General features: G+C 46.0%; 2 protein-coding genes across 8 annotated transcripts in view; one reads left to right on the top strand and one right to left on the bottom strand.

Moving 5' to 3' along the window:
• The window catches only part of KIF24 (kinesin family member 24), a 38,507-nt gene extending 32,106 nt beyond the window's left edge, over positions 1 to 6,401 (top strand). For all 5 annotated transcript variants that reach the window (XM_077936563.1, XM_077936561.1, XM_077936562.1 and 2 more), the window contains 3 exons: positions 981 to 3,308; positions 3,828 to 3,921; positions 4,166 to 6,401. In XM_077936563.1, the coding sequence (XP_077792689.1) occupies positions 981 to 3,308; positions 3,828 to 3,921; positions 4,166 to 4,306 (2,563 nt within the window). In that variant the 3' untranslated portion in view covers positions 4,307 to 6,401. The remainder of the gene's footprint in view (positions 1 to 980; positions 3,309 to 3,827; positions 3,922 to 4,165) is intronic.
• Positions 1 to 26,038, bottom strand: part of UBAP1 (ubiquitin associated protein 1) — a 44,886-nt gene that overhangs the window by 2,238 nt on the left and 16,610 nt on the right. For 2 of the 3 annotated variants that reach the window (XM_077936565.1, XM_028748490.2), the window contains 5 exons: positions 19,853 to 19,977; positions 15,209 to 16,123; positions 10,778 to 10,978; positions 9,679 to 9,780; positions 7,510 to 8,755 (listed from right to left, as the gene is read on the bottom strand). In XM_077936565.1, the coding sequence (XP_077792691.1) occupies positions 8,615 to 8,755; positions 9,679 to 9,780; positions 10,778 to 10,978; positions 15,209 to 16,123; positions 19,853 to 19,977 (1,484 nt within the window). In that variant the 3' untranslated portion in view covers positions 7,510 to 8,614. Of the gene's footprint in view, positions 1 to 7,509; positions 8,756 to 9,678; positions 9,781 to 10,777; positions 10,979 to 15,208; positions 16,124 to 19,852; positions 19,978 to 26,038 lie in introns of those variants that run through there. The other variant, XM_077936566.1, reaches the window with a different exon arrangement.

Raw genomic sequence — 26,038 nt, 5'->3', positions numbered from 1 at the left:
AGCAGCGTTTATTTTTTAAAAGAACTTTTAAAAGAACACACCCAGATTTCTATTTTCCCAAAGCATATGCAGATTCTCCCTTATATAACTTTTGACAGGAGCGAGGTGGAAAGTGCCTAGGAAGTCAGTCTTGTTACCTCCTCTCTGCATCTATGCCCCAACCAAAGACAACATCTCCATTTACCCTGCAAGCCCCAATGTGTGGGAGTCCAGTTAGGGGTGACCTCACCCCAAAACCTATGGAATCCTCTGCTATGTGCTTTTGAGGGCCTGGACCAGTATAGATTAAGATTGCTCTTTCTACTCAGCCTCAGATCTTACAAGATCTGAAGACCTGAAATGGACACAAATGAAGGGAATAAAGCTTGCATCAATATCCTCAAGCACAACTGCTAACTGATGTCTCATTTCTGTCCTGTCCCCCTGACCTGCCACCAAAGAGACCCTCTCCCACTGACTAGACCCCCAGCCCTTGGCAAAGTATCCCCCCCTCCTGCCCCATATTGGGTCCTGCTACTCTTTCTCTGTCCTGTGAAGAAAGAAACTCAGAAGACGATGTGTTTCATTAAGCGGATGAAGAAATCGGGCAGAAACTAAATAAGAGCATTTGGGTTCTACCTTTGTGTATCTTGATATGAAAGATTTGTGGAAATCCCTCCTGCCAGCGTAGAGCCATTGGTTCTGATGGAACTGCAGCAGGATAAGTATTCCTTACAACTGCCCACAGAAAGAGCTCATCTGCTACTGTGGCTAATGGTCTCCACTACAAATTGGGGATCCTCCAGTTCAGAACTGAGCAAGTTGCTGTGTTGAGAGGGCTGTGATCTTTATTGCATGGTTGCTGTAAGGCCGGCAAGGAAAAAATGTATCGCAAGGGCCCTGAACACTTGTAAATACTAGAGACATTCTAGGCATTATGTGGTAATAAAATCTGGGCTTGAAAGCCTTTCTTTCCCTAATGTCCATCTTTTCATTCCTAGGGTGAAAGAGTTGAAGAGAGGCATGAAATTTTGTACACCTGTCGCACAGCGACGGCGAACGCCAGGCAGCGTATCTCCCAAACGCATTCAGAGTTCTCTTTGCTTGCAAGGTGGGGAAAAGAGCTCTCCTAAGAAAGTGAAGCTGGGGTTGCAGCACCCCCCAACACCTACAGCTTCCAAGGTGAAGGCTTCACCTTTGGGGTTTCACCCGCTGCACCCTCCTTTCTCTTCCACCCCAAAAGGACAGGCCCGCAAAGGTCATTTTGGTGCCCTGTGGCTCGGCTGCACCAGCCCAGTTAAAGGCGTTCCGAGGGCAGGACCAGCGGCCAAAAAGACAACGGAAGACTCACTGCTGCATCCTGGGAACAGCCTTGTTGGGAAGGACTTTGGGTCCAGGAGAGAAAGCGGCCAAGCAGACAGACCTCGAGCCAAGTGCCTGAAAGCCCAACCTGTGCAGAAACAGCTCATTTCCAGAGCTGATTTTTCCCTTGCTGACACGGACCAACCATCCTTCCGCACGGAGGACGGCGGGAGAGTGTTTGCAGAGCAGTGCACTGCAGCATGGACAAGGCTCCCGCCCCACCAGAAAGACCGGGAGCAACACCTCCGCCTTTACCACCAGCAGTTCCAGCAGCCTCCTATTCTGCAGCAGAAGCTGAACTACCAACCCCTGGAGAAGTTCTTGGCCCAGTACATGCCTCAGGAGATCCGGGTGAAGCAGGAGCCCCCTTGCCAGGCTCTGGCATCTCCTCCCCAGTGCCGTGACGAGACGATGCAGCTGGAGGACCTGGAGGACAGCGACTTCAGCGAGGATTCCTTCTCCGTCGGTCCCAGCCGGAGGAAGCCAGAGGCAGAAGCCGGAAGGGAATGCAGCCAGGGGGGTTCGTTTTTCCTTCATCAGAGAGAATGCGCTGAAGGGCAGGAAGTCCAGGGCGGGCAAGACCTGCTTTTCAAACCGTGCGAGCTTGAGAGTAAAGGCACAGCCTTGCCGGGGGCGGAGGAGGCCTGCATGAGCTGCGAGGAAGGCAACAGCAGTCTGCTGGACTGGAGCACAGAGGACACCTCAGCAGGGAGTTCTTCTCCAAAGAATGACGTGCCAGAGAAGCCTTACTGCTCGCAAGACAACACTGTGTGCGACAGGCTAAGCACCGAAGAATCGCTTCTGGGGCAAAAAGAGCTCGGATGCACAGATCTACCTCTAAGCTGCCCTGATGAACAATTCCCTGGGCCAAAAAAGGCAATGCAAAGCCCACCTTCGGCCCATACCTTGGGATCCCCAAGCTGTAATGTGGGCGGCTTGATGGAAGACTCTTTCAAAGGGAAAGATGGTCCTCTTTCAGTAACCGCAGGAAAAAGGCATCTCCAAACAGGAACAGGCCTTTGTGGGACTCTGGATTTTTCAGTGGATGTTGCTGCTAGAGAGACGACCCCTTTGGCTGTAAACCTTCTCAATGCTTTGACAACACGCAATCCAGAAGACAACCCTTCCCACCAGCAGCAAGAAAAGGCTCCACAGAAGGAGGAGATGGTCCAAAAGAAACCCTTTGGCCCCAGAAAGCGACTGGACGAGGGCACCAGGCACCTTCATGGGGAAAAAGCATCCCCTGCGCCCAGTCTATATGAAACGGGTAATTGGAGAAAAGTTGGCTTGGCGCTTTCACCGCAAGCCAAGACTGAGTGGCTTTCACAGCCTTGTCAGAGCCCAAAGGTTTCTTCTCCCTTGGGCTTGAGTGAACTGTATGGTTGTATTTGTGGATACTCGCCCAGAGATGGAGGCCTGGTGGATCTCCTCTCCCCACACAGAGACAGCGGGGGCACCCTGCTCCTTAGTAACCTGCAGGTCAGTGAGTATGTGACCAGCCCACAGTATGATGCAGACACTGAAGCAACCATGATTGCCTCGTTGAGCTGTTCAGGGCAATTCAGCCTGGGGGAAGAGGATGGCTCCAAGTCCATGACACAGCTCAAACATACCGATACAGAGAGGAAAACCTCCATTTCAAAGGCACTCTCCATCTCTAATGATTCAGGGAAGAAGGAATTCACTGGGGAGAGCATCACACCGCAGCCCAGCTTGGCATTTGGGAAACTGGAACTTGGCCATTTGCAGGAAGCATTCAAATTGACGTTCAGTAGTGATGAAATGGGGCTTCTTAAGAACGAATTTTCTCAGAATATGCTTATGCACACACCTTCAAACGATGCAGAACAGGATTCAGGGGTTGTCTCCAAAGAGGTGAACACCAGGTCTTCCAAGAACACACTGAATTCTTCTAGCCCACAGGATTTATCTCCAAGCTCACTCCAGTATAAGGAAGCTTTAGGAAGGTGAGTTTTCTGGATTCTATCCTCCACCCCACTCCCCATTTACAATGGTTGGCAGCTGATAGAAAAACATCTTAGCCACTGGGTAGGTCAGAGGGCTATGTCCTTTACAGAGAGCAAAACCCATGACCATTTCTGTAGCAACTACCCTGTGTTTCTAGTGCAACAACTATGAAAATATGAGTGAGCTGTGGAGAAGCTTCCACTTCAAACCTTGCAGGCAGCATTAGGCAAACCATGGTCTCTCAACCTGTCATTTGCAGTATAGGGACAATTAGTCTCTGGGTGGCTGTCAGAATTACTGAGAATGGGAGTGATGTGCTCTGAATGCTCAAACACTAAATAAAGGCTACATACTGTCTGCCCCCAGCTTTCCCCTTTTCCAGAAAAAGGTTTGTCAGGATGGCAGCAGAATGGGCCTGGCGAGCTGGTTTAGCTTTCGCAGGCCAAATCTGACAGTTGCAGCGAGGCAACACTGAGGATTTTGTTACCAGGGTTCTTATTTTTAATTGTGCCCAATAGGCAGTTTGTGCTCCAAATCCATCAGGAACAGCTGGATGAAATGGCAGCCCTCTGTTTCCAGGAAGAGGGCTTGATCAGTAAGATGTCAGATCTGGTGAGTTGTGTTTGAATATTCTTTAAAGTGCCTGCCCCCCTCAGCTGTGCTTATTTCTCCATGGAGATACATGAGCTGCATACTGTGTGCAGTCTGCTGGGGTTGTGAAGGCGAGCCCCTTCAGCAAACATTGAAAAACACAGGGCAAGCAACTTGCAACTCTGATTCTAGAAATACCCTTCACTTGTAGAGTTCATGATCTTTAACACACCCATCCTTATTCCTTACATTTTCCCTCTGCTAGGATTTCAAGGACTTTGTGGCACAGCTAGATGAAATCCTGGCGCTGAAATCCAAATGCATCCAAAGATTGCGAAGCCAGCTGCAGCCTATTCTAGCTGCTCCTGCAAGTGGGACGGCACAAGAGAACTTCCCTATGAAATAGCAGCATGGGTGAGGACTGCGCTGAAGCATTTGACCTTCAGTGACCAGCAGCTCAAGACAGTAAGGACTTCCAAAAGTTTGGGTCTTCTACATGGCATGTGCTTGAAGACTTAAGGCTTAACTTTAGCAGCATAAACTCAGCGGAAGTCCAGATTGTGTGCTCTGCCATTCATCTAAATACTTGACCACTGTGGCAAGACTTTGAGAAGTGGATAAAGTGATCCCTTTTCTCCTGCCATCACTCAGGCAACTTCACATTTATGGCAGTTTTGCGTACTGACAAAAAACAATAGAAAACCCAGCCAGATGGGCCATCAGAACTAGTCCTGTTCTTAGGCAGTGTAGCCTTTGAAAAAGGGGTACTAGTTACTACCAAAGCCCCATATGGCTAGGCTGCTTTGGCAGCTAAGTATCAAGAGAGCCAGTGGACCTGTTTTATCAGCATTACCGATCAGAGACAGAGTTCACATTCTTGTAGTTATCCCTCTCTTCTCCCCTCAGCCATATTTACCAAGCATTCTACACTTGTGCCTTGGCGATCTGCTCATCTGGTGCTTCCACACTAAAAAGGTTTTAAAATTGCATTTTATTTTCAGGATTCACTTTCTTTTACAGTTGTATCTTTTTTTTTACTGTAAGCTTTAAAACTGTTTTTGATGTTGTATTTTATATTGTTGTAACCCATTCTGGGACCTTAGTGTGAAGGGCAGGCACTAAATTAAATAACAACAGCTGATTTCAGTCAAGCCTGGGTGGGCATCACTTTGCTCCACACATGACCTTCAAGAGCTTCGTGAAGATGGGTTAGAAGAAGCAAGCCGACAGACTGCAAGTGGGAAGGCAGAGTGACATGGTGCCTGAAGCCTTTGCATGACTATCGTAAACATAATGTGCCTAACAGCTCTGCGAAATTGGTGCTCTCGTCTTGCTAGACAGGATTTCTAAGCAGGAACTTTTGACATAACCAAGCCACTTTTATCAAGCCATCAACACTAGTCTGAACAAACAGAACTCAATCCAACTTGTACAAAAATAGGTGAATACTTGGTTTATGGCAGCAGCCCCAAAGAGGATGCAAGCATTATGGACAATAGCTAGTCCATCTTGTGAATGAGGCTTTTCCAAGATGGTGGAGAGAAACAATATTAAAAGGATTCACAGAAAGTGATAACTGGAAATTTTGAAATCCCAAACAAGAGCATAGGGCAGCAAAAGCCAGTATCCTTTAAAACCTTATCTTTCTTGGAGAACAGAGTGCTGCACATCACGATAGCTGCTCTTAATTTGTTTCTTTCCATGCATCAGGGAGACAGCACAGTCAGGAGTTGAGATTTACTCTGTCAAGCCCATCGCTTATGAAAGATGGGCTTTGTATCCATTAACAAGGTTGTTCCACCCCAAGGTTCATCGAAGTTGGAGGCTTAGCAGTCAGGCGGCAATATTTTCCACTTGCGTGGTGCCTCCAGACTACATGCGTACCCTTATTTCACAAGAGTAGCATCAGCATTCACATGCCAATAGATGCGACAACCTCATCTCACCCCATTCTGGCTTGACCTTTGTGACTTCAACACAACAGTTCAGGGGTCACAGCACTGTCCTTACAGCAACATTGGTCATTCCCTTTCCCACATAGCAAGCACCAACTAACCAAGTCACATTCAGAGCAGCAAAAGCGGCTCTTTGACTGACCTTTCCCACTGCTAAAGGAAATCATGGGCACATTAAGTCCTGGTGCAGGTACGTTCCTTGGCAGGTATATTCCTGCTTTTCAGGTACAACTTAACCAATTAGTAAAATGGTCGAGAATCTAGCTGAGTGGCATTACACGAGAGCTGTGTACTACAATACATGGACATGTTTCTAAGAGTTCTTTGTTTTAAGAGTCAGTAGGTTAAAGTGAATTCACTTAGAATGAGTATTATGCATGTTGCTTTTATACTGAATTTTTAATTGAAGTAAAAAGATAATTGAGCAAAACTTGCACAGAGGTCTAAATTGTGTCAAATTCAGTATTCTGATAAAATGAAATTGGGTTTGAATGCAAAAGTAATTCACAGCATGGCAGAAGTGCTAAATAGCAGCAGCAGCAGCTGCTGCTGAAAAACAAACACTGATGTGCAACAGGATCAGTAGCTGCTTTTGGCTGCAGATATGAGAGGCTGACAACATCTTGATCACAACTCAAGTAAATTGTCCAGCAGCAGAGGTCTCCCTCAAGGGAGGAAATGGTAGAAAGGCTTTCCTGCCAGTACACACAGTGCAGCAAATCACATTTCCCTGTGCTCTGACCATTGCAGCAGTTGGTGGCTGCAGGATCCACACATGACTCTCTAAGTTTACAGATGCAGACAGAGAACATCAGCAGCAGCAACAACTTACTTTGGTTCTGCCACCAAAACCTGCACCTCAGATTCTGTTGCAGCATTCTTCCTTCAGTGTCTCATTTAGTAATGAAGCGTCTCTTGTCAAAGCTGTTCGTTCCCTCCCTTGAAATGCCAGAGCCAAGCTGCTGTCATTAGGAAAGCGATAGGTAAGGGCTTACATTATAACTCAGGTGTAAAAACATGGTCAGCCATAGGGATCTGCTCCAGATTCATCCATTGAGTGCTTGTTTACAGTCAAAATTCAGACACACTATCAGTGTGTTTTCTATACCTGGGGGTGATAGTTTATGCATGAGATATAGTTCCTTTTCTGTTCAAAGTGATTTGATACATCTAAAACCAATTCTAATCACAGAGTTACTGCTGCTGTCACAGGACACTACTGCTTGGGTCACTGACAACACAGTATGTCCCCATATTGAATTATGAGCTCCACAGATAAATTCTACTATTGTTTCCATTATCCCTTATGGTAGTGGAGATGGCAGCTTCTACCGAGATCAATGCCTCCTAACTGAACTCAAATCAGGTATTGAAAAAGTTTGGTAGTGAGGTGTTGCCCCAGTTATGTGGGACAGGCCCCAAGATCCAGGTTGCTGAAAGTGTTTTCATACTGTACTTGCTGAAGTCTATGTAGTGACCTGCGGGGGGCGCGGGCGGAGAGAGATTACTGCAGGGGTGTTTGCTGGAGAGTTGGAAACCTTTTTTCAAACTCAAGACACAAGATGTTCTAGAGATATCGGAGATTTATAACCATTCCAGATTCATTCCGTTTCTTTTCCCTACCGCTAAAGCTCTAGAGCAGGAGACCACCAGCCACATTTTAAGGTTTTATTAGTATCTCTTTCTGCAGAACCAAAATACTTAGCAAATTACTCCAAATATCAAGACTGCTTATATTTTTTTTATGTATTTAGATCTTTTAACCATGTACAACATAATACACTATTGTACTATCAAAACCAAAAGTCTGATTTCTATTACTAGATGTTAATAGATTAATGATTACTATAGCAGTGTGGAAAAAAAGGAACCAATGCCGTGAATATTAAAAAGAAAGTGCTTGAAAGACAGACCTCCAATTTCACACTGTGTATTTATTTTAAACTAATGGAGTAGCCGAGTTCCCAGATGGGTCTCTGCTTAAATAATAAAACCTACCAGTCTGGGGAGGACAGTAGAGCCAAGAGGTTCAAGTCTCTTCCTCAGACTTCAGAAACCAGCCAGTGGGCAAGGGCTCCAGGTGGGGCTTCACAGCTTGCCTGTTCTGAGAACTTATCTGTTCAAGCACACTGGCCAGAGCGTGTGGGCAGCCAGGGTCAAAACACCAGAAAAGGAAGCATTGCAGCTTCTCCGTATGCATAGAGGCAGTTTCAGAACCAGTGTCACACTTAAATTACACGCTAACCTTCAACCAAAGCCTCTCCCCCCTCCACCAAATCAAACCGAAATTCCATTGCACTAAAGGTGGACTTGTGTTAATCTTGACCAAGGGTCAAATGTTTTCAGTAGAAGCAGACGCACAAATGAAAGCAGCTTCAAGGAGCCAAAGCATTGTTCGTTTCAGAGCCAGGCTGAGTCCAGTGCAAGACGGGGGAGTGGGGTGGGGAGAAATACAACTAGCCTGGTCTGACTATGTACAACTCCAGTCAAGATTCTCCGTGGCCGAGCCAAAAAAAGAAAACTTAGGAAAGGACACTTAAACTTTAATCGAAGAACGTGGGCTGGGGTCTCTCCGCTGGGAATAGCACCCTGGAGTGATGCGTGCCCACGGAGCTGCTCCCCCAGCTCTCTTCGGCATCTGGGAAAGGCAGGATCCTTGCGGTGTTGTCCTCCTTCCAATGCCTGCAGGGAGAGCCACATGATGGTGGCGGCAAAGGGTCTGGTTAGCAGGGCAATGTCTGTGCTCCGTCCCGCATTCTTCAACTGGCTCCTGCTCGGGTCATTAGATCTTCCAGTGCATTGTTCTGGTCATTGTTGTGTAATAATAAAACCTCTTTAATGTCTTTCAATTCAAATCCCATTTCTTTAAATTTACTCATTAGCTGGAGAAGTTCTGTTGTCTACGAAAAAGGGAGAAAAAAGGAAGAGGACATCTTTAAAGAGCATGCTAGGAAGGGACCCCCCATCTGGAAGGAAGATTACTTATATCCTGCTGAGCGTCTCTGGATCAGTCTTCCATCATTAAGGAGTAGCCACGGAAAAGCACAGAGCCCCATGCAAGAACTTCCAAGACATGACATTTAAGAATTTGCATCCAAGCAATTAAAAGACACTTAAGAATACAATTACATTAAGTAAGAGCCAGACGGATCTCCTAGGTTAGACAGTTCTTAGCAACCTGGGCATTGCACACCTAAATAAATCTATATGAAGCCAGTGGATACCATCTGAACCAAATGAAACCACTACTGGAGATGACCCAGTGATTGGAGGTAGCAATGGGTTGAATGAGGAGGACAAACTGAAGCTGCATCCTAACAAGACCGAAGAACTCCTGGTGGGTGGTTCTCATATCCAAGAATTGGGGTGTGATGCCTGTTGATGGAGTCTTACTCCCTCATATGGAACAGAACTACGGTCTGGGGTACTTCTGGATCCAGCACTGTCACACTTAAGACCCAGGTGGTGAGAAGTGGTTATTATCAGTTCCAGCTAGAGCACAAGGTACACCTGTTTCTGAAATGGGGAACAGGATTTCTACTGTGGTGCTCCTTTCCTCAGATGTTGTAATGCAAGGCACCAGGCCCTAGCTCCACCCTGAGCCTGGGATGAAGTTGGCGGGGAGCCGAAGGAGGATTACAACGAAAGAGTCACAAGTGCAAGACCACTGCTCCTGATATTCAGAATACAAGCCAGAGGATTTGACAGTCACTACAGTCAAAGAGCAGCACCAGTAAGATTAGCAAGCCAAGCACGCATGATTAAGCTGAATCACGGGAGTGGTTCTACAGCACCACTGCGCATCCAGCAGCTGAAAACTCACCTTCTCCTCTGAACACTGATACATTTCAAGAGCAGCTTCTACAAGGAGTGGATCAAAGCCCTTCTCGCAGAGCTGCCCATGGACAAACAGGTAGTCAAGGACCTACAAGGAGGAACAGGACAGAAAGGAACTGAGGCAGTCACTCCGCAACCATGATCCCACTAACAAGCCTTTTCTAACAATTATCTGAAGCTTATCAGGTGTTTCTGCCACTGGATCTTAGTGACAGGTTATCCACATGAAAAGCTAAAGAGGAGGGAGAAGCTGCACAAACAAACCTGCTTGGGCCATGCAAAATCACGCCTGCACTGATATTTTTTGAGTACAAAGAGATGAAGCTATACCAGGTCAAACCATTGCTCCATCTAGCCCAGGAGAATCTACTCTGGCTGACAGCAGCTCCCCAAGGATTTAGATGACAGTTTTTTTACCAATCTCTGGCACCCACCCACGTTCCTTTGGCTTGAAATGCTAAACCTGGGACCTTCTACAAGCAAAACATGAGCTTTACCACTGAGTCATAATGCCCTCTCCCAGTCTCCACAATTCAGAGATTGTTTTAAGTCCAATTGGCTACAAGGAACACTTATCACAGACATAATGAAAGCAAACTAATACGGCCGTAGTCTTAAGGTCTGAAAGTACAGTGGTACCTTGGGTTAAGTACTTAATTTGTTCCGGAGGTCCGTTCTTAACCTGAAGCACCACTTTAGCTAATGGGGCCTCCTGCTACCGCCGCACCGCCGGAGCACAATTTCTGTTCGCATCCTAAAGCAAAGTTCTTAACCCGAGGTACTATTTCTGGGTTAGCGGAGTCTGTAACCTGAAGTGTATGTAACCTGAAGCATATGTAACCTGAGGTACCACGGTATTTTGTGGCTAGTTGTTGCTCCAAGCACCCCCTTCCCCTGCTGGAGCACCATAGGTTCTTGGGCCCAGTATTACCAAGATGTGTAGGAAGCAAGGCTCTACAACTCACATCCTTTCAGACATTGTAGAGCATCTACCATTCAAAACCCAAACTAAGGCCAAAGTTGGCTTTCATCCACTCTCACTACCTTTTCCTGGCTTGCCTAAGCAGGGAAAAGGCTCCTCTTACCTGTTCTATGTTCTGGCCCTTCTTCTTCATTGCTTTCAGGACATCCTCGTAGGAATAGCCCATGTTGACAACAGTTTCAACACACTGCCGCTCACTAGAGGAAAGGGCCTGCAGCACGTTGATATACGTGGAGCCGCCGGGCCGTTTTGCACAGCTGGTGGTATTGGGCACTTGAGACGTCAGGAAACTTTGGTGAGTTACCTAGTTGAACAAGAGGGAAACAAACCTCTTTCAGGAAGAGAGAGAAACTGGGACGCTGCAGTCTCAAGGTAAGTCAGTGCAGAAGTCTTCCTATAAACCCTTAATAGCCACTGGACAATACAGTGGACGCTTGGGTTGGGAACGTGATCCGTGTGGGAGGCACATTCGCAACCCACAGCGTTCGCAACCCACAGCGCCATATCTGCGCATGCGCATGTTGTGATTCAGTGCTTCTGCGCATGTGCAAAGCGTGATTTAGCGCTTCTGTCCATGCGCTGAAGCCCAGAAGTAACCTGTTCCGGTACTTCCGGGTTCGGCACGGTGCGCAACCCGAAAACGCACAACCTGAAGCGTCTGTAACCTGAGGTATGACTGTAACAGAATGTGACTGATCTGTGGTCAAGCCCCTCCTCCTCTGTGGGCAAAATAATAGCCAAGAGCTCAAGAACAAGAGGTGGAGAGTTAGAGGTAAGTACTTTTGGGCTCCATGGGAAGCGGGTGGCGCTGTGGGTAAAAGCCTCAGCGCCTAGGACTTGCCGATCGAAAGGTCGGCGGTTCGAATCCCCGCGGCGGGGTGCGCTCCCATTGCTCGGTCCCAGCGCCTGCCAACCTAGCAGTTCGAAAGCACCCCCAGGTACAAGTAGATAAATAGGGACCGCTTACCAGCGGGAAGGTAAACGACATTTCCGTGTGCTGCGCTGGCTCGCCAGATGCAGCTTTGTCACGCTGGCCATGTGAACTGGAAGTGTCTCCGGACAGCGCTGGCCCCCGGCCTCTTGAGTGAGATGGGCGCACAACCCTAGAGTCTGTCAAGACTGGCCCGTACGGGCAGGGGTACCTTTACCTTTACCTTTTACTTTTGGGCTCCATGCACAGCTCCTCTGAGAACCACATGAAACCCCAGAGGTTCCTCCATGTCTAAAGCTAATCTTGGCCTGGCTAATAACTGGACAGGAAGCCACAGCAAGACTCGTTACCTCAGAAAGGGGTGAGCCCAAGAAAGACAGCCCCTCCCGGCAACATTTGATTTCATACCCTCGCCAAACCAGAATGACAAATTCATGGCAAGGAAGTCCTTGTTGGTGACTAGAACAGAATGATATATGCTGCTATAAAGGATAAAGCCACCTACCCCTTTCCCCTACAGAAGCCTGTTGCATTTCCATGCAGGCCAGAGAAAGGAAGCTCCTTTTTTTCCATGTCAAGCACAGAAGCCAAGCGAGTTGGCTTCGCTTGCTGCTATGGAATTCCTTGTGACCTGCCTCTAGCAGGCAAGTACTTGCATACAAAGCTGCTTTGTGTTAACTTTAAGACACAATCTAATTCCAAGTAGGGCTGTGCAATATTGGTTTTCAGTATCGCAATATATCACCAGTTGAATATTGTGATATATCGATATATCATGATATCTGGAATAAGGAAGGAACTATGCAGAGGCGAACAGGATAATGTCCTGGCAACTCCTACTACTTAGGGATCTAAAATGGATAAATGATGGTATCAATCACTACACAGTTTCATCAGCAGACAAGCCAAAATGCATCCAAACAGGACTCGTGGTTTTGGGCTTGGATACCCAATTGTGGTATTCAGGACAATCCAAAGTACAGCGATGAGTCATAGTGAATACAAATAATCTGGGTCTGCCAGCAGACCTGCTTGGCAGCGGAAGCGGTGGTGGCAGAAACAGCGGTGACCTCGCAGGCCTTGCCACGGGACCTGGCAGCAGTAGGAGAGACAGTCTGCAAGGCCTCGTGGCAGCGGCGGGAGGCGGCGGCAGTTGCAGTGGCAGTGATTGATAATATCATCATTTATCTGTTTTAGACCCCTAAGTAGTAGCAATTACCAGGACATTGTCCTGTTCACCTCTGTATAATTCCACCCTTATTTCAGACATTGTGGTAGACTGCAATGTTTAGCTGATGATAACAGCCCTCACACACGTTGCAATTCACAATATAGTGCCAGGTCAAATATTATGAAACAGTTATCACAATGTGAACTTCAAACCGGTTTTGGACGATATATTGATATATCGCCCAGCCCTATTTCCAAGTGTGTTCTAGTTGCAGAGCAACTAGCTGGAATATATAGTTTTCAAAATGGGAACCTATCAATAAATTGCATTGCTCTTTTTAATCCTTAGCTATTAGTCAGCTTTCTTGAAATCAATTCATCCTTGAATGACAGCATTTGGGAGGAGAGGGACCCCTCTTTAGTCTGCCAATGTAAAACAAAAAACCCAATGAGCTGGCCTATTTACCATTTACCTGCCAGAAAACCCAAAAAAAGTAGTAAGCGTACCTAGAAGAACTAATCTGGGGACACATTTATGGAGACCAACTACTCTCCCAACCTGACTGCCTTGTTTCAAGATTTCCCTAAATGCAAACACAGTTCAGTGTAAACTAGACAAAGCCCCTGTATAGCGAGGCATACTGCCAGCTTTTGCCAAGCCAGCAAGATCAGTAAGACAGGCAGAATCAATTACACGCTGGAGATAAGCAGCTGGAGAAAAAGCAGGTCCTGCAAAAAGGAGGATTCCCTTTAAAGGGATTTCCTAAAACAAGAAAACCCAGAGGAGAAGTAACAACTAAGGCAAGAACCGACAAGAGACTCTGCTGCAGGGAAAGTTACGAATGAACTCTCATACCTGCACGGCCAGAACTCACATTTCAGAGACTCGTCATAGGAAGAAGCCTTGTAAAAATAACTTCCAGGATGCGCAATAGGATTATGCTTAATCCACACAGGCCAAGAATCAGGATAATCTCTACTGGGAAATATACTCAAGTCACTGCAACATTTCAGCTTGCTGGGCAAATGCTAGCAACGCCCTCTCCAAGGGGCCGAGTTTTGTTGTTTTTGTTTTTACATGAAAAGAAGTCTTGTGGCACCTTAAGGCCTAACCAATTTTATTATGATATAATAAGTTTTCGTATGCTAGAACCAACTTCATATTGAAAAGGGCCCTAGTCCACAACAGCATGATTGAATCATGCATGACCACGTATACGTGCGACACCAGGGAATAAAAAATAGATTCAAACCAGGAAATGGCATGCAAGAGCTAGAGAGTCCTTGTGGCTTGTGAGGACACCCTCCCCAGAGCCCAAAGAGGACTTCGGTGAGGGCAGAGGAACCCCCAAGGAGACCTGAGGAGCAGTGGGGCGTTTTAAAGGCTGCTCAGTCTCCCTGCCTAGCAGCTGACACATGCATGGGAGCAGCAGCTGCTTTTCCGCATGTCCTCCAACCAGCCCCAGAGCTTCAACTCTAGTTGAAGAGACAGTTGTATGGTGAGAGAGCTGGAGAGCAGGAACAGACAGGTGCTGAGGCTTTTAAGAGGATGCTACCCACTGACTCGATTTTCACTTATGCATAGGGGGCATGTAACCCCTGCCTAACTGGGGGGGGGGGCACGGGACGCCTGTATTTAAGGCTTTAAAGGTGCCCAGCTTCCTAGAAATTAATTTCCATCGCACACCCTGGTACAGACTGCATAGCCATCCCCAGGGAAAGCCATGGAATATACCAGATTGTGCATTCAGCCACACTGCCAACTGAACCAGAGCAACCCTCACTAGCTTGTTCTGCAAAAACACTAAGCTAGCCAGGCAGAATCAATGGCAGAATAGCTGCTATGAAGGGAAGGGGTGTACACTTGCACGCCCTGCAGAACAAACACTTGCTTTCATCAATTTATTTTGTATTGTATTTATATACAGCGGACACTTGGGTTGCGAACGTGATCCGTGTGGGAGGCACGTTCGCAACCCGCAGCACCGTGTCTGCGCACGTGCGGGTCACGATTCGGTGCTTCTGCGCATGCGCAAAGTGCGATTTGGCGCTTCTGCGCATGCACCGAAACCCAGAAGTAACCCGTTCCGGTACTTCCGGGTTTGGCACAGTGCGCAACCTGAAGCGTCTCTAACCCGAGGTATGACTGTACCACCCTTCATCCTAAGATCACAGGGCAGTTTACAGTATAAAAACACAAAAATACCGAACATAAGGGCACCTGTAGGCATTAGGTGCAGGAAGGAAGACTCGCCATAGACCCCCATGCAATACAACACATCGATCACCCCAACAGCAACAGAATGGCAACAAGGCATCTAAATGTGATTTGGGTTATTTTAGCCAGCTGCGGCCCAACCCAGCCATTCCCTCCCCTGCCCACATCAAGGTCTCCATTCCCAAAGCAACGTTTTCAGTTGCGCAGGAACTTACCACCGTGGCTGTGGTGAGCGCTGGGGTTTCATCTGTACATGCTACTGAGCTGGGCAGGGAAGGCAGTCTGGAGGTGGGGGGCAACGTCTGTGCCTCTGGGCCACCGTCCACGCTGAGGTCAGAGAGCCCAGCCACGTGGTGCCCATTCAGTTCGCTGGCTTTGCTCTGCAACGAGCTGAGGAGAGTGCCGTTGCGAAGGCAGGCTGTGCCGGGGAAGGTGCTCGCCAGCTTTGCCGCCTGCAAGTCGCCCTCGTCCGAGTCGAGCTTCGGGAAGGAGAGCGACTTGATATTGCTCACCGACGTCACGGGTGAGAGGGACACTTTGGAAGACAGGGACATCTTTTCACAACCCCCCAGCTGCGGTAAAGCGATAAGACCGTTTGGTTTGTGAAGGGGCTTGAGGTCCAAACTGACCCTTTCCAAAGACGCCAAGACCTCCTGGTCTTGTAATACAGACTCAGGTGCTACTTTGGGCAAGCTATTGTCTAGAAGTTGGGCCACGATTGGCCCCGGAGTACCAACGTGGAGCTGCAGAATGTTCTTCAGCTCCTCTTTATCGTCGAGTGTTTTTAATTCCAGTTTGTCAAAGGGGTCTTCCTCGCACTCGAAATCCGCCGGGTTGAAATCCGCATGGGGCGGACTCAGAACTTTCTGCTTTGCGGTGCTGCTGTGGGCAGGGGTAGGAATGAGGATGTAGTTGTGATGCAGGCTAGCAATGATGGGGTTGATGGGAGGTGGAACGGCGTTCTCTGGGCAGCCGCTGTCCGGGAAGCCTGCTCGCCTCTGCTCCTCGAAGGCTGCGTTTTTATTTGCTAGGGCCTCCTCGGCCCTCTGCTCAGCCTCTTGCTGGGTAGCCTGGATTCGTTTAATGTTCTCAGCCCACTCAATAGTCCTCTTTTCCAAGGAGAAGTCATACTGGGGGGGAGAGGAAAACACAAGACAACAAGGTAAGAAAGAGCTGCAGGAGCTATGCTGGCAAACACATCTTCTCCAAAGCTTACTTTGGAAATCAACCCCTGCCAAATTAGGAATGGAACTGCAGAGGAACCATGCCTCCAATTTCAAGAACCTTTTCAGAAGGATACTGTGAGCAATGATGCCAAAGGCTGCTGAGACACTAAGGAGAATTAGCAATGCCACACTCTCTCAAGAATGTGAGGGGTGGTACCTCTAATGACATGGCTAAGTGTATAAGCAATTTGGGACCTACTGCCAAACTGAGGATGAGCACTCCAGTTTGTCCAAAAAAATTTTTAGCCTATGCTATCATGGCAGCTTGGTCAGGGTGGGAGAAAAGAATCACCACAGTTGCCCATCCCTATTACGGGCCGTGAGATGTCAAGATACGTTGCACAGAACCAAGAGGCAACGTGAAGCACAGAAGACTGAAAGTATACCAGATACAGAGATGCTTCTGCACCTTCATTATACTGCTTTTGGAGAATGCTAAAAGGGCACCTCTTTACACTTGAGGTTTATGTTCTTAGGACCTACATCATTCCATTTATATACCAAATAAATATCAAAATATCCCATGGGGGTGTACTATATATATATATATATATATGGACGCGGGTGGCGCTGTGGGTTAAAGCCTCAGCGCCTAGGGCTTGCCGATCGTCAGGTCGGCGGTTTGAATCCCCGCGGCGGGGTGCGCTCCCGCTGTTCGGTCCCAGCGCCTGCCAACCTAGCAGTTTGAAAGCACCTTCGGGTGCAAGTAGATAAATAGGGACCGCTTACCAGCGGGAAGGTAAACGGCGTTCCGTGTGCTGCGCTGGCTCGCCAGATGCAGCTTTGTCACGCTGGCCACGTGACCCGGAAGTGTCTGCGGACAGCGCTGGCTCCCGGCCTATAGAGTGAGATGAGCGCACAACCCTAGAGTCGGACACGACTGGCCCGTACGGGCAGGGGTACCTTTACATATATATATATATATATATATATATATATATATATATATATATATGACAGACAGCCCAATAATAATGGTTGTACGTGGTTTTAAACTGTTTTTAATGTTGTGCTTTTAATGTTGTAACCTGCCCTGTGGCCTTAGGGTGAAGGGTGGAAAACAAACAAGCAAATAGATACTAGGGTGATGACTGCTGTTTCCAGGAACTCTTCTGGTTGTGAGACTTTTATGGGTGAGCTGAGAATCTGTTTCGACCCTGAGTGAGAACCCAGAGGCTGAGAGGAAGAGTGTGTCAGAAGGAAAATGAACTGATATTGATTTATATGTGTATTAGTAACTGTATTCATGTAAACTTTTTTTATGCAACTGCATATTTCTGTAATATTTTGTTAAGCTGTTTGTTGTTGCTTCTGTTTGTTCACCGCTTAGATATATTTTTATTATACAGTGGTGCCTCGCAAGACGAAAAGAATCTGTTCCGCGAGTCTCTTCGTCTTGCGGTTTTTTCGTCTTCCGAAGCAAGCCCATTAGCGCCTTAGCAGATTAGCACTATTAGCGGCTTAGCGGATCAGCTGATAAGCGGCTTAGCAACTTAGCGGATCAGCTGTTAAGCGGCTTAGCGTATCAGCTGATAAGCGGCTTAGCGTCTTGGGGAAAAGGGGGGGGAGGAAAAAAACCCTGCAGGAACTCGCAAGACATTTTCATCTTGCGAAGCAAGCCCATAGGAAATTCGTTTTGCGAAGCACCTCCAAAACGGAAAACCCTTTCGTCTAGCGGGTTTTCCGTCTTGCGAGGCATTCGTCTTGCGGGGCACCACTGTATTAAACAGCACAGAAATTAAATAATCTAATCAAACCGAATATTATATGCCACATACTGGAAGAAAAGCCAAAGCCAAACTAAAATAGAATTAAATATGAGATTATGGGGACAAGTGGGAATGATTAAACTACAGCAATGTTAGGAGAAAAGGAAGAGGATGATAAAGAAGAGCTAAGTAACTGGAACCTTGTGGTCAAATATATTAAGGAAAAAATAAGAGCTGCTGATATCAGCACAGATTTTCTTCTCTTGTGCATTTATTTGCACAATAAAGGTGAGGCCCAGATGAAGCACGACCATTTTGCAGTAGTCTGGTTGCCAGTAAATGCAATGATTTATTGATTATAATCATCATGAATTATACTCAATATTGTATACTTCTCTTTTATGAAATATTAACCGAATATTAAGTTATTAAATAGGAATAATTCCCTTTTTAAAAAACCTTTTTCTACTCCACGGTTTATTTATTTTTAAAACCTAGAGGGTCTTTCAGAGTTGTCAGTTCCAAATGACCTGAAATTGCTGTTTGCTTCTTGAGAGCACGCAAGGATTTATTTTTAAAAACTATACAGAAATAATAAGGCAGACTCCACCTGTGTTAGTGGATAACATTCACCTGGAACAGGATTAAAACCCTTAAATGTATTATCTTACAGTTTGCAAAGGTTAAGTGAGGCCAATATCAACCAGCTGTGAAGACAAAGCCACTTCCGAACCTGAGCAGGAGGTGGGGTTGCGGGCTTCACGCCCACCCCACGTGAGCGGGGGCTGGTTTTCAGCCCCCGCAAGAGCAGGGGAATCCCGGCCACGTCGTTCCCCCCAGCCAGCCAATCGTGTGGCTGGGGGGGCGGGGCCTGCCCTATTTAGGGCCAGCGAGGACGGGGCTCACCCTCTTTTCGCCGGCTAGCCCCCACATTTTCCCACCCTCCCTCCCTTTAGGTAGGTAGCAGGTTTCTGACTTTGCTATGGACTTCAGTCTGTCGCCGCAAGGGGCATGGTAGGAATTTTTCCCAATTGGCAATTTGCAGCCTTTTGGTTTTTCGCCTACCTAGTAGCAACTCGTCACAACTCCTCGGCATTGGCGGTTAGGCATTGGTAAGAAGGGGTTTAGAGGTTGTGGAGGGGGGAGGAGGGCCATCACCTCCCCCCAGAGAACGAAGGGTGGTCCGGTAAAGGACTGCGGGGGGCGTGGCCCTGTCCGAAACCTATGGAGGTGTGGGCCTAAGGCACGCCCCCGAGCGGTGACCCGGGGGGAGCTCCTACTTGACGTGCCTCAGCAGGAGACTCCCCCTCTATGGTGTTAACCCTTCCCTTGTCTCCAGCAAATGGGCTGGAGCCGGATAGTCGATAGGACCAATGCCTAAGCCAATGCCTCTCATTCCTGAATTCAATAAAGTTGTGGCCTAATTCGCCCATTTAACCTTAAATTCTGGTGTCTTGTGTTTTCATTTATCCTTGGTGGGGGGCGGGAACTCGCCACGCAAAGCCTTTATCCAGCAACTTTTAGAACACCCTTAAATCAAGCAAGGGAAGAGGTTCTTCTTCCTTATCTTCAATAAGAATTTTCTGCTGTTGGTTAACAAAGGTGGATGTTGCATTGAAGACTTGAGCTTGCTTCAGAAGCTACTTCTCCTTATCTGGCTTTGAGATGGATTAAAGCAGGCACAGGGCAGGTGTTGACAAACTACCCAAATCTATTTTAAGGGAACCAGAAGCAGCCGTTCCAGTGCAGTTAACAAAAGAGGGACCTGGCTTTAGTTGTTCAGAGTGAAACACTTTTAATCTTGGATAGTAGGTTAATGCAGAATAATCTGTTACCTAAAAGCACAGTCCTATGCAGAAGGAAGCCTCCACAAATTGTTAGACGACTTTCTATTGCAACCCTGTACAAAACAAGCTAGTCTCACCTGGGCTTCCCTTACAAGCTGTGGAGAGTCATGCAAACAAAAGCCAATGGGCAAGCCAACTTTGGCTGGTGCTCTGAACTTGTCTCCTATCTTGAACGGGACGTCATCGAGGTAACTGAAGGTCCCTAAAGAGAGGGAATGAAAGACATCAGTGACTTTGCATTTGTCAGTCAATACAACCCAATTTCACCCATCTAGGTCAAATCCCCAGTAACAGCAAGGCTTTAAAAGTCTGAAACCAACAGAAAAGCAAATGAATGTTGGGGTTTGTATTCAATTCGAATGTGACACGGTGTCTGGCTCTGCAAAAGCCTTCCAAAAACTGCTTCATCCCAATTTCCCTGAACACTGATAAAAATAACCACACTAGCAGTTTTAGTTAGAAATCGCCTTCTATTTTTATGCTTTAAAGTTCATGTTTTATATAAACATGAACTTATATAATAGTCAGCAGCGCCTATATAATAGTCAGCAGCAGATGCCTTTAGTTAAACGGACTCCATAGATGGGAGATGGGCTTAATGGGGTTCCCAGGCACCTTGAGCTCACACACCTGCTTCCAACAAGCTGCTGGCATCCCAAGTCTATTTTTCATATTGCTGCACTGTCCAATATTATCAGGCAGGGGAGGGACAGTTCATAGTATTATGCAAGTAAGAAGAGCCAACAGGAACCAAAGGGGAGAGCAACAGATTCAGGGAATCAGCAGGCCTTATTATGCAGCTTGTGAGGTGCATGCATGTTGGATATATTAAGCTGCTTTGCACCAAGCCAGACTATTGGTCCACCAGGCCCCATCCTGTCTACTCTCTGAGAGCACCTGCTTCCCAATTCAAAGTCCAGGTCTGAAATAAGAAAAACAAGGAGGGAACTGCTCTGAGCATCTTGGAATCTCCCATACCGGCTGCTATCTAAATGGCCAGTGTAACCCTGCATAAACTCACAGGCTGGAGAACCAACACAAGAGTCACCTTCCCCACAGCCATGCAGCCACTCAATATCTCCAGTGTGCACTGCTCAGTACTCTGCACTTACAATGTATGCCTTGGTCAGTTATCGAAAACAGAGGAGGGAGGCACAGAAAACAAAGAGAATGCAAAAAAAGGGAGAAAGCTAGGTCTCAAAGGCGCAAACTAATAATACTTATTGCTGGAAAAAGAAGAAAAAACCCACTTCAGAAATGAAATACCTTCTTGGACAAAGGAGCAACATTTGCGTAAAGACTTCCCAAAGCACCTATCTGGCACTATAGGCACTTCACTACAATGAACATTAATAGTTCCTCCTTTCTACTTCTTCTTTGTTAATTACATCACACCCCTTTTATACATAGTGATCACCTTAGTACAGATTCTTTCTAAGTGCAAAAGAGGCCACCTGAGACAGTCTTGAACAAATATTACGCATCTAGGTGACAATATTGCGCAACTAGGTGAGGAAGTCCCTGAAATAAAAGGCACGTGCGCCATATTCCTTCTTCTCGGGGTGTTTCCAGTTACAGTCGTCCCCCACCAATGAATTTTCCCTTCGCAGAGCTGATACAGGATGTCAATCACAAGAGTCCTACAGCTCCTAAGTCCAGTTTCTGCACAGATTAGTGGTAGAACATGTGCTTTGCTTGCAGAAGAAGACCCCATGTTCAATCTCAGAAATTTAAAAGGGTCTCGGGTAACCGAACAGATTAAAATCAAGTAGCAAACAAATTATGGAAGAAGAGTGAATGGGTTTGCGGTTCTAAAATGCTAGCGGATTCGATCACTCAAACCTGGTATTAGACAGACATTAGACAGGGAGGTAAGAGGTGTGTGTTTTGACTGAAGGGGAAAATATTTATCTCAGCAAATGCTTAGTACGTTGTACAAGTAGGACAAAAGAAAGAAGATATCTGTGCTGTTCAGCTTGCAGTCTCTTCTACTTTTTGTATGCAGACACAGCTTGAACTCTCCAGAGCTGTGCTTGCTGCAAAGCTCTCTTATGTCATAATTAGCTTCCTTTAGGTGAAAATTTTGTATTGTCAACTTGAAATCACATCGGGGGGAAAGGGCACTGTGCAGCAAGAGCCACAGGATAGAACAGTGTTTCCCAACCGGTGTTCCGCGGCACACGAGTGTGCCGTGAGACGTTGCCTCGTGTGCCGCGAGATGCCTGGAGGGAGGCGGGCGAGTCGGGCGGCGAGAGGCGGGGCGGCGGCGAGGAGAGGCCGCGCCTCCTGCTGTTGCCTGGCGCTCCTCCTCGCAGCCGGAAGCGCTGCCTGGGCGCCTCCGCGCGACTCTGCCTCGCTGGGTTTGGTCTCCCAGCAGAGACGGGTCACACGCGCCCCTCCCTCCCTCCCTCAGCCTGCGCGGAGGGAAAGCCAGAGAGAGGCATCGCTCCTGCGCGGCGGGAGAGGGAGCAGCCGGAGCGATGCCCCAAACGAACGCATGGGACCGGAGGGGAAATCCTCTCCGAGGCGGATTGAGCGCAGCTGAGAGAAGCCTTTCGAGATAGTGAAGACACACGACGTACTATTACGGATCAACTGTTCTGCCCCTGATTTTTGCATATGGTTTTACTGATTATGGATTTGTGTTTTTTTGTGGGGAGTACATAGAGATAGTAAATGTAAATCCCAGCAAGGAAGGAAAGTGAAAAGTGAAAATAAAGAAACAGTGGGAGGTACTAAGAGAGGGTGGGAGAGAGGGAGGGGTATAAAGGTATAAAGGGGTAAGATGTCTCATACAGGGAAGAAAGGAACGAATGGGGGAACCCCAGGAGAGAGGAGGGGCTCGAAACAGGAGGTGGATTTTAAGTCGGATATTCTGAAAATGTTTGCAGAAATTAAGCAAAGCCAAGCTAACGTAGAGCATAAGTTAGAATTGGTGGACAAAAGAATTGGGATATTAGATAAAAAAATGGAGGAAACTGTGAATGAACTAAAGGGCCAAGTAAAAGAAATATCTAGGAGGACGCAGCTCACAGAAGAAGGATTAAAAAGGACAAAGGGGGAGATAAGAGATATTAAGAGGGATAAGGAAAAGATCAAATCAGATGTAATGGAGTTAAGTAGGACACAGGAAGAGATAAAAGATATTATAGCGATGAATGAACTAAGGCAGAGGGGGGTGAACCTGAGGCTGAGAGCGGTCTCAGAGACACAGAATGAAAATGTTAAAGAAAGATTGACGAAGGAGCTAGCGGAATGGATGGGTATATCAGTGGAAGAAATGGCCAATAGTGTACTGAACGCATTTAGAATGCGGGTCAATGCAACAAAAGCAAAGAGATTCACAGGTGACTGTTTGATTACTTTCAAAAATAAAGAAATGAGAGACAGGATCCTTCAAAGGAATAGAGAAAAGAGATTGAATATAGACGGGAATTACATAATTTTGTTTAAAGATATCCCAATTAGATTACTTAAAAAGAGAGACTCTTATAAACCCCTGGTGCAGACATTGAGGAAAAATAAGATTGAGTTCAGGTGGGAATTCCCGGAAGGGATATCATTTACATACAGAGGTAAAAGACATAAGCTTATAAACCAAGAAGAAACTGGGAAATTCCTTAGGAAATACAAGGAGCTAAAAACGGAGGAGCAAGAATTAGGGAGAGGAGAGAGGGCCCCATCAGGAGAACCAAGAGTGCTAGAGGAGGGAGAAGAGGAGGGGAGTGGGTCGGGAGAGGAAGAAGAAGAGGAAGTGGAAGATTCTGAGAATATATAACTGATAGGAAGATTCTAAAGAGTAACGAAAGGAAAAGCTAAGCATTATGGGATTAAAAATTTGGAATTGGAACATAAATGGGATGAACGACAAAAAAAAGAGAAATAAAATTGAACAATGTTTGAAAAGGAAAAATTTGGACATTATCTGTCTTCAGGAGACGCATGTGGCCAGAAAGCATAGAAAGGTGTTGATTAATAAACGGCTAGGAAATGAGTTTGAAACCCTGGATAGGGTAAAGAAAAGAGGTGTGGTACTGTATATTAGTAGTAAAATAGAAGCTAAAACAATGTTCAAAGATGAGGAAGGGAGGATGATAGGGGTCAATATCAACTGGCAAGGAGAAAAGATGCTGGTAGTAGGGATCTATGCCCCGAATGGTAGTAAAAATGAATTTTTTAAAAGATTAGAAGAAAAACTAATGGAGTATGTCGATCAAAAAATAATCCTAATGGGGGATATGAATGCAGTCGTCTCGCCTGATATGGATAGACTTAGAGACGGAACAAACAGAGAGGGGAAACTACCAAAATCTTTTTTCGCCTTAGCGGAAAACTGCAGTTTAGTGGACATCTGGCGCCTCAGACACCCACTCGAGAAACAATTCACTTTCTATTCAGAACCTAACCAATCACTCTCACGAATAGACCAGATTTGGATCTCAAAAGATCTATGTCCAAGAGTTAAACTTATAGAAATAAGACCGAAAGTAATATCAGATCACAATCCATTAGAGATAGAACTAGAAAGCTTAGAGAAGAGACCCTTTAGATGGAGATTAAAGGACTATTTGTTAGATGATCAGAAAGTGGTGGAAACGGCAAAGGAAAAATTGACAGAGTACTTTAAGGATAACTGTGATAAAGGAACAAAAGAGAGCGTAATCTGGGATGCAAGTAAGGCAGTAATAAGAGGGTACTTCATACAACAGAATGCAATTAAAAATAGAAATAGAGAGAAAAATAAAGAAGAGATCCTCAGACAGATAATGGCAAATGAACAAAAGTTAGTCCAGAAGCCTAACTGCCCAAAGACAAAAGAAAAAATAAAAATACTGCAAACCCAGTTTGCCACAATAATAAACAGAGAGGTAGAGTGGAACATTAAAAGATTTAGACAAAGAAACTTTGAATTTGCGAACAAACCAGGGAAATGGCTTGCCTGGCAAATCAAAAAAAGGAAAGAGCAAGGGACAATCAATAAAATAATAACAGACGGGGAAGAAAGAACTGATCCCAGAGGAATAAGGAGTGAGTTTCTTAATTATTATAGAAATTTGTATAAAGATCAAGAGAGAGTTGCCCCAAGGAAGATAGAAAGATTCTTAAAGGAAAAAGGGGGACAAAAAATTCCAGCAGAAGGGAAACAAAGACTGAATACCCCAATTGAAAATGAGGAAATAGAGGAGGTAATTAGAGACCTAAAGAGGGGCAAAGCACCAGGCCCTGACGGATTTACTGCAGGATATTACAAAGAAATGAAATCTATTTTGGTGGGACCTTTGAAAAAGACTATGAACATCATCTTAAAGGAAGGAGAAATCCCAGAGACCTGGAAGGAAGCATACATCACGTTCCTCCCCAAACAAGACGCGGATTTAACCCAGGTTAAAAACTATAGACCAATCTCACTGCTGAACACGGATTATAAGATATTCGCAGGAATCCTGGCAAAAAGGTTAAAAAATGTGTTAGTAGATATTATTCATACGGACCAGGCAGGATTCCTGCCAGGTCGGCAGATGAGGGATAATACAAGACATATTATTGATATGTTAGAATTTTTGTCTGTTAGGATTGATAAGCAAGTCACAATGATGTTTATTGACGCCGAAAAGGCGTTTGATAATGTGATATGGAACTTTATGTTGAGAAATCTAGAATATATGGATGTAGGTAACAACTTCTTCAACGGGGTAAGGGCAATATATACTGAACAAAAGGCCAAACTGATTGTAAATGGTACGGTTACGGAAGAGATAAAAATAAGGAAGGGCACAAGACAGGGCTGTCCGCTCTCCCCGTTACTATTTATAACAGTGTTAGAAGTACTCTTAAACTCGATAAGACAAAATGGAAATATAAAAGGAGTAACGTTAGGAAAGAATGTGTATAAAACTAAGGCCTTTGCCGATGATTTGATAGTGATGACAGAAGACCCTATAACCTCAGTAGAAGAAATCTTGAAGGAAATAGAATCATTCGGAGAAGTGGCTGGGTTTAAACTAAATAAGGAAAAAACAAAAATGATATATAAAAACGTAGATTCAAGGACAATAGAGGCAATCCAACAGCAATCACAGATAGAGACGGTCAAAAAGGTCAAGTACCTCGGCATCTGGCTAACACCTAAAAATATAGACCTATATAAAAATAACTACGAGCCGATGTGGAGGGAAGTAAAGAGAGACTTAGAAAAATGGGGACGGTTAAAATTGTCAATGTGGGGAAGGATGAATATGATCAAGATGAATGTTTTATCAAGA

The sequence above is a fragment of the Podarcis muralis genome, chromosome 11 (assembly GCF_964188315.1).
Source record: "Podarcis muralis chromosome 11, rPodMur119.hap1.1, whole genome shotgun sequence".
Classification (NCBI taxonomy): domain Eukaryota; kingdom Metazoa; phylum Chordata; class Lepidosauria; order Squamata; family Lacertidae; genus Podarcis; species Podarcis muralis.
The sequence above is the reverse complement of the archived record's forward strand: the minus strand, read 5'-3'. Positions and strand labels throughout refer to the sequence as shown.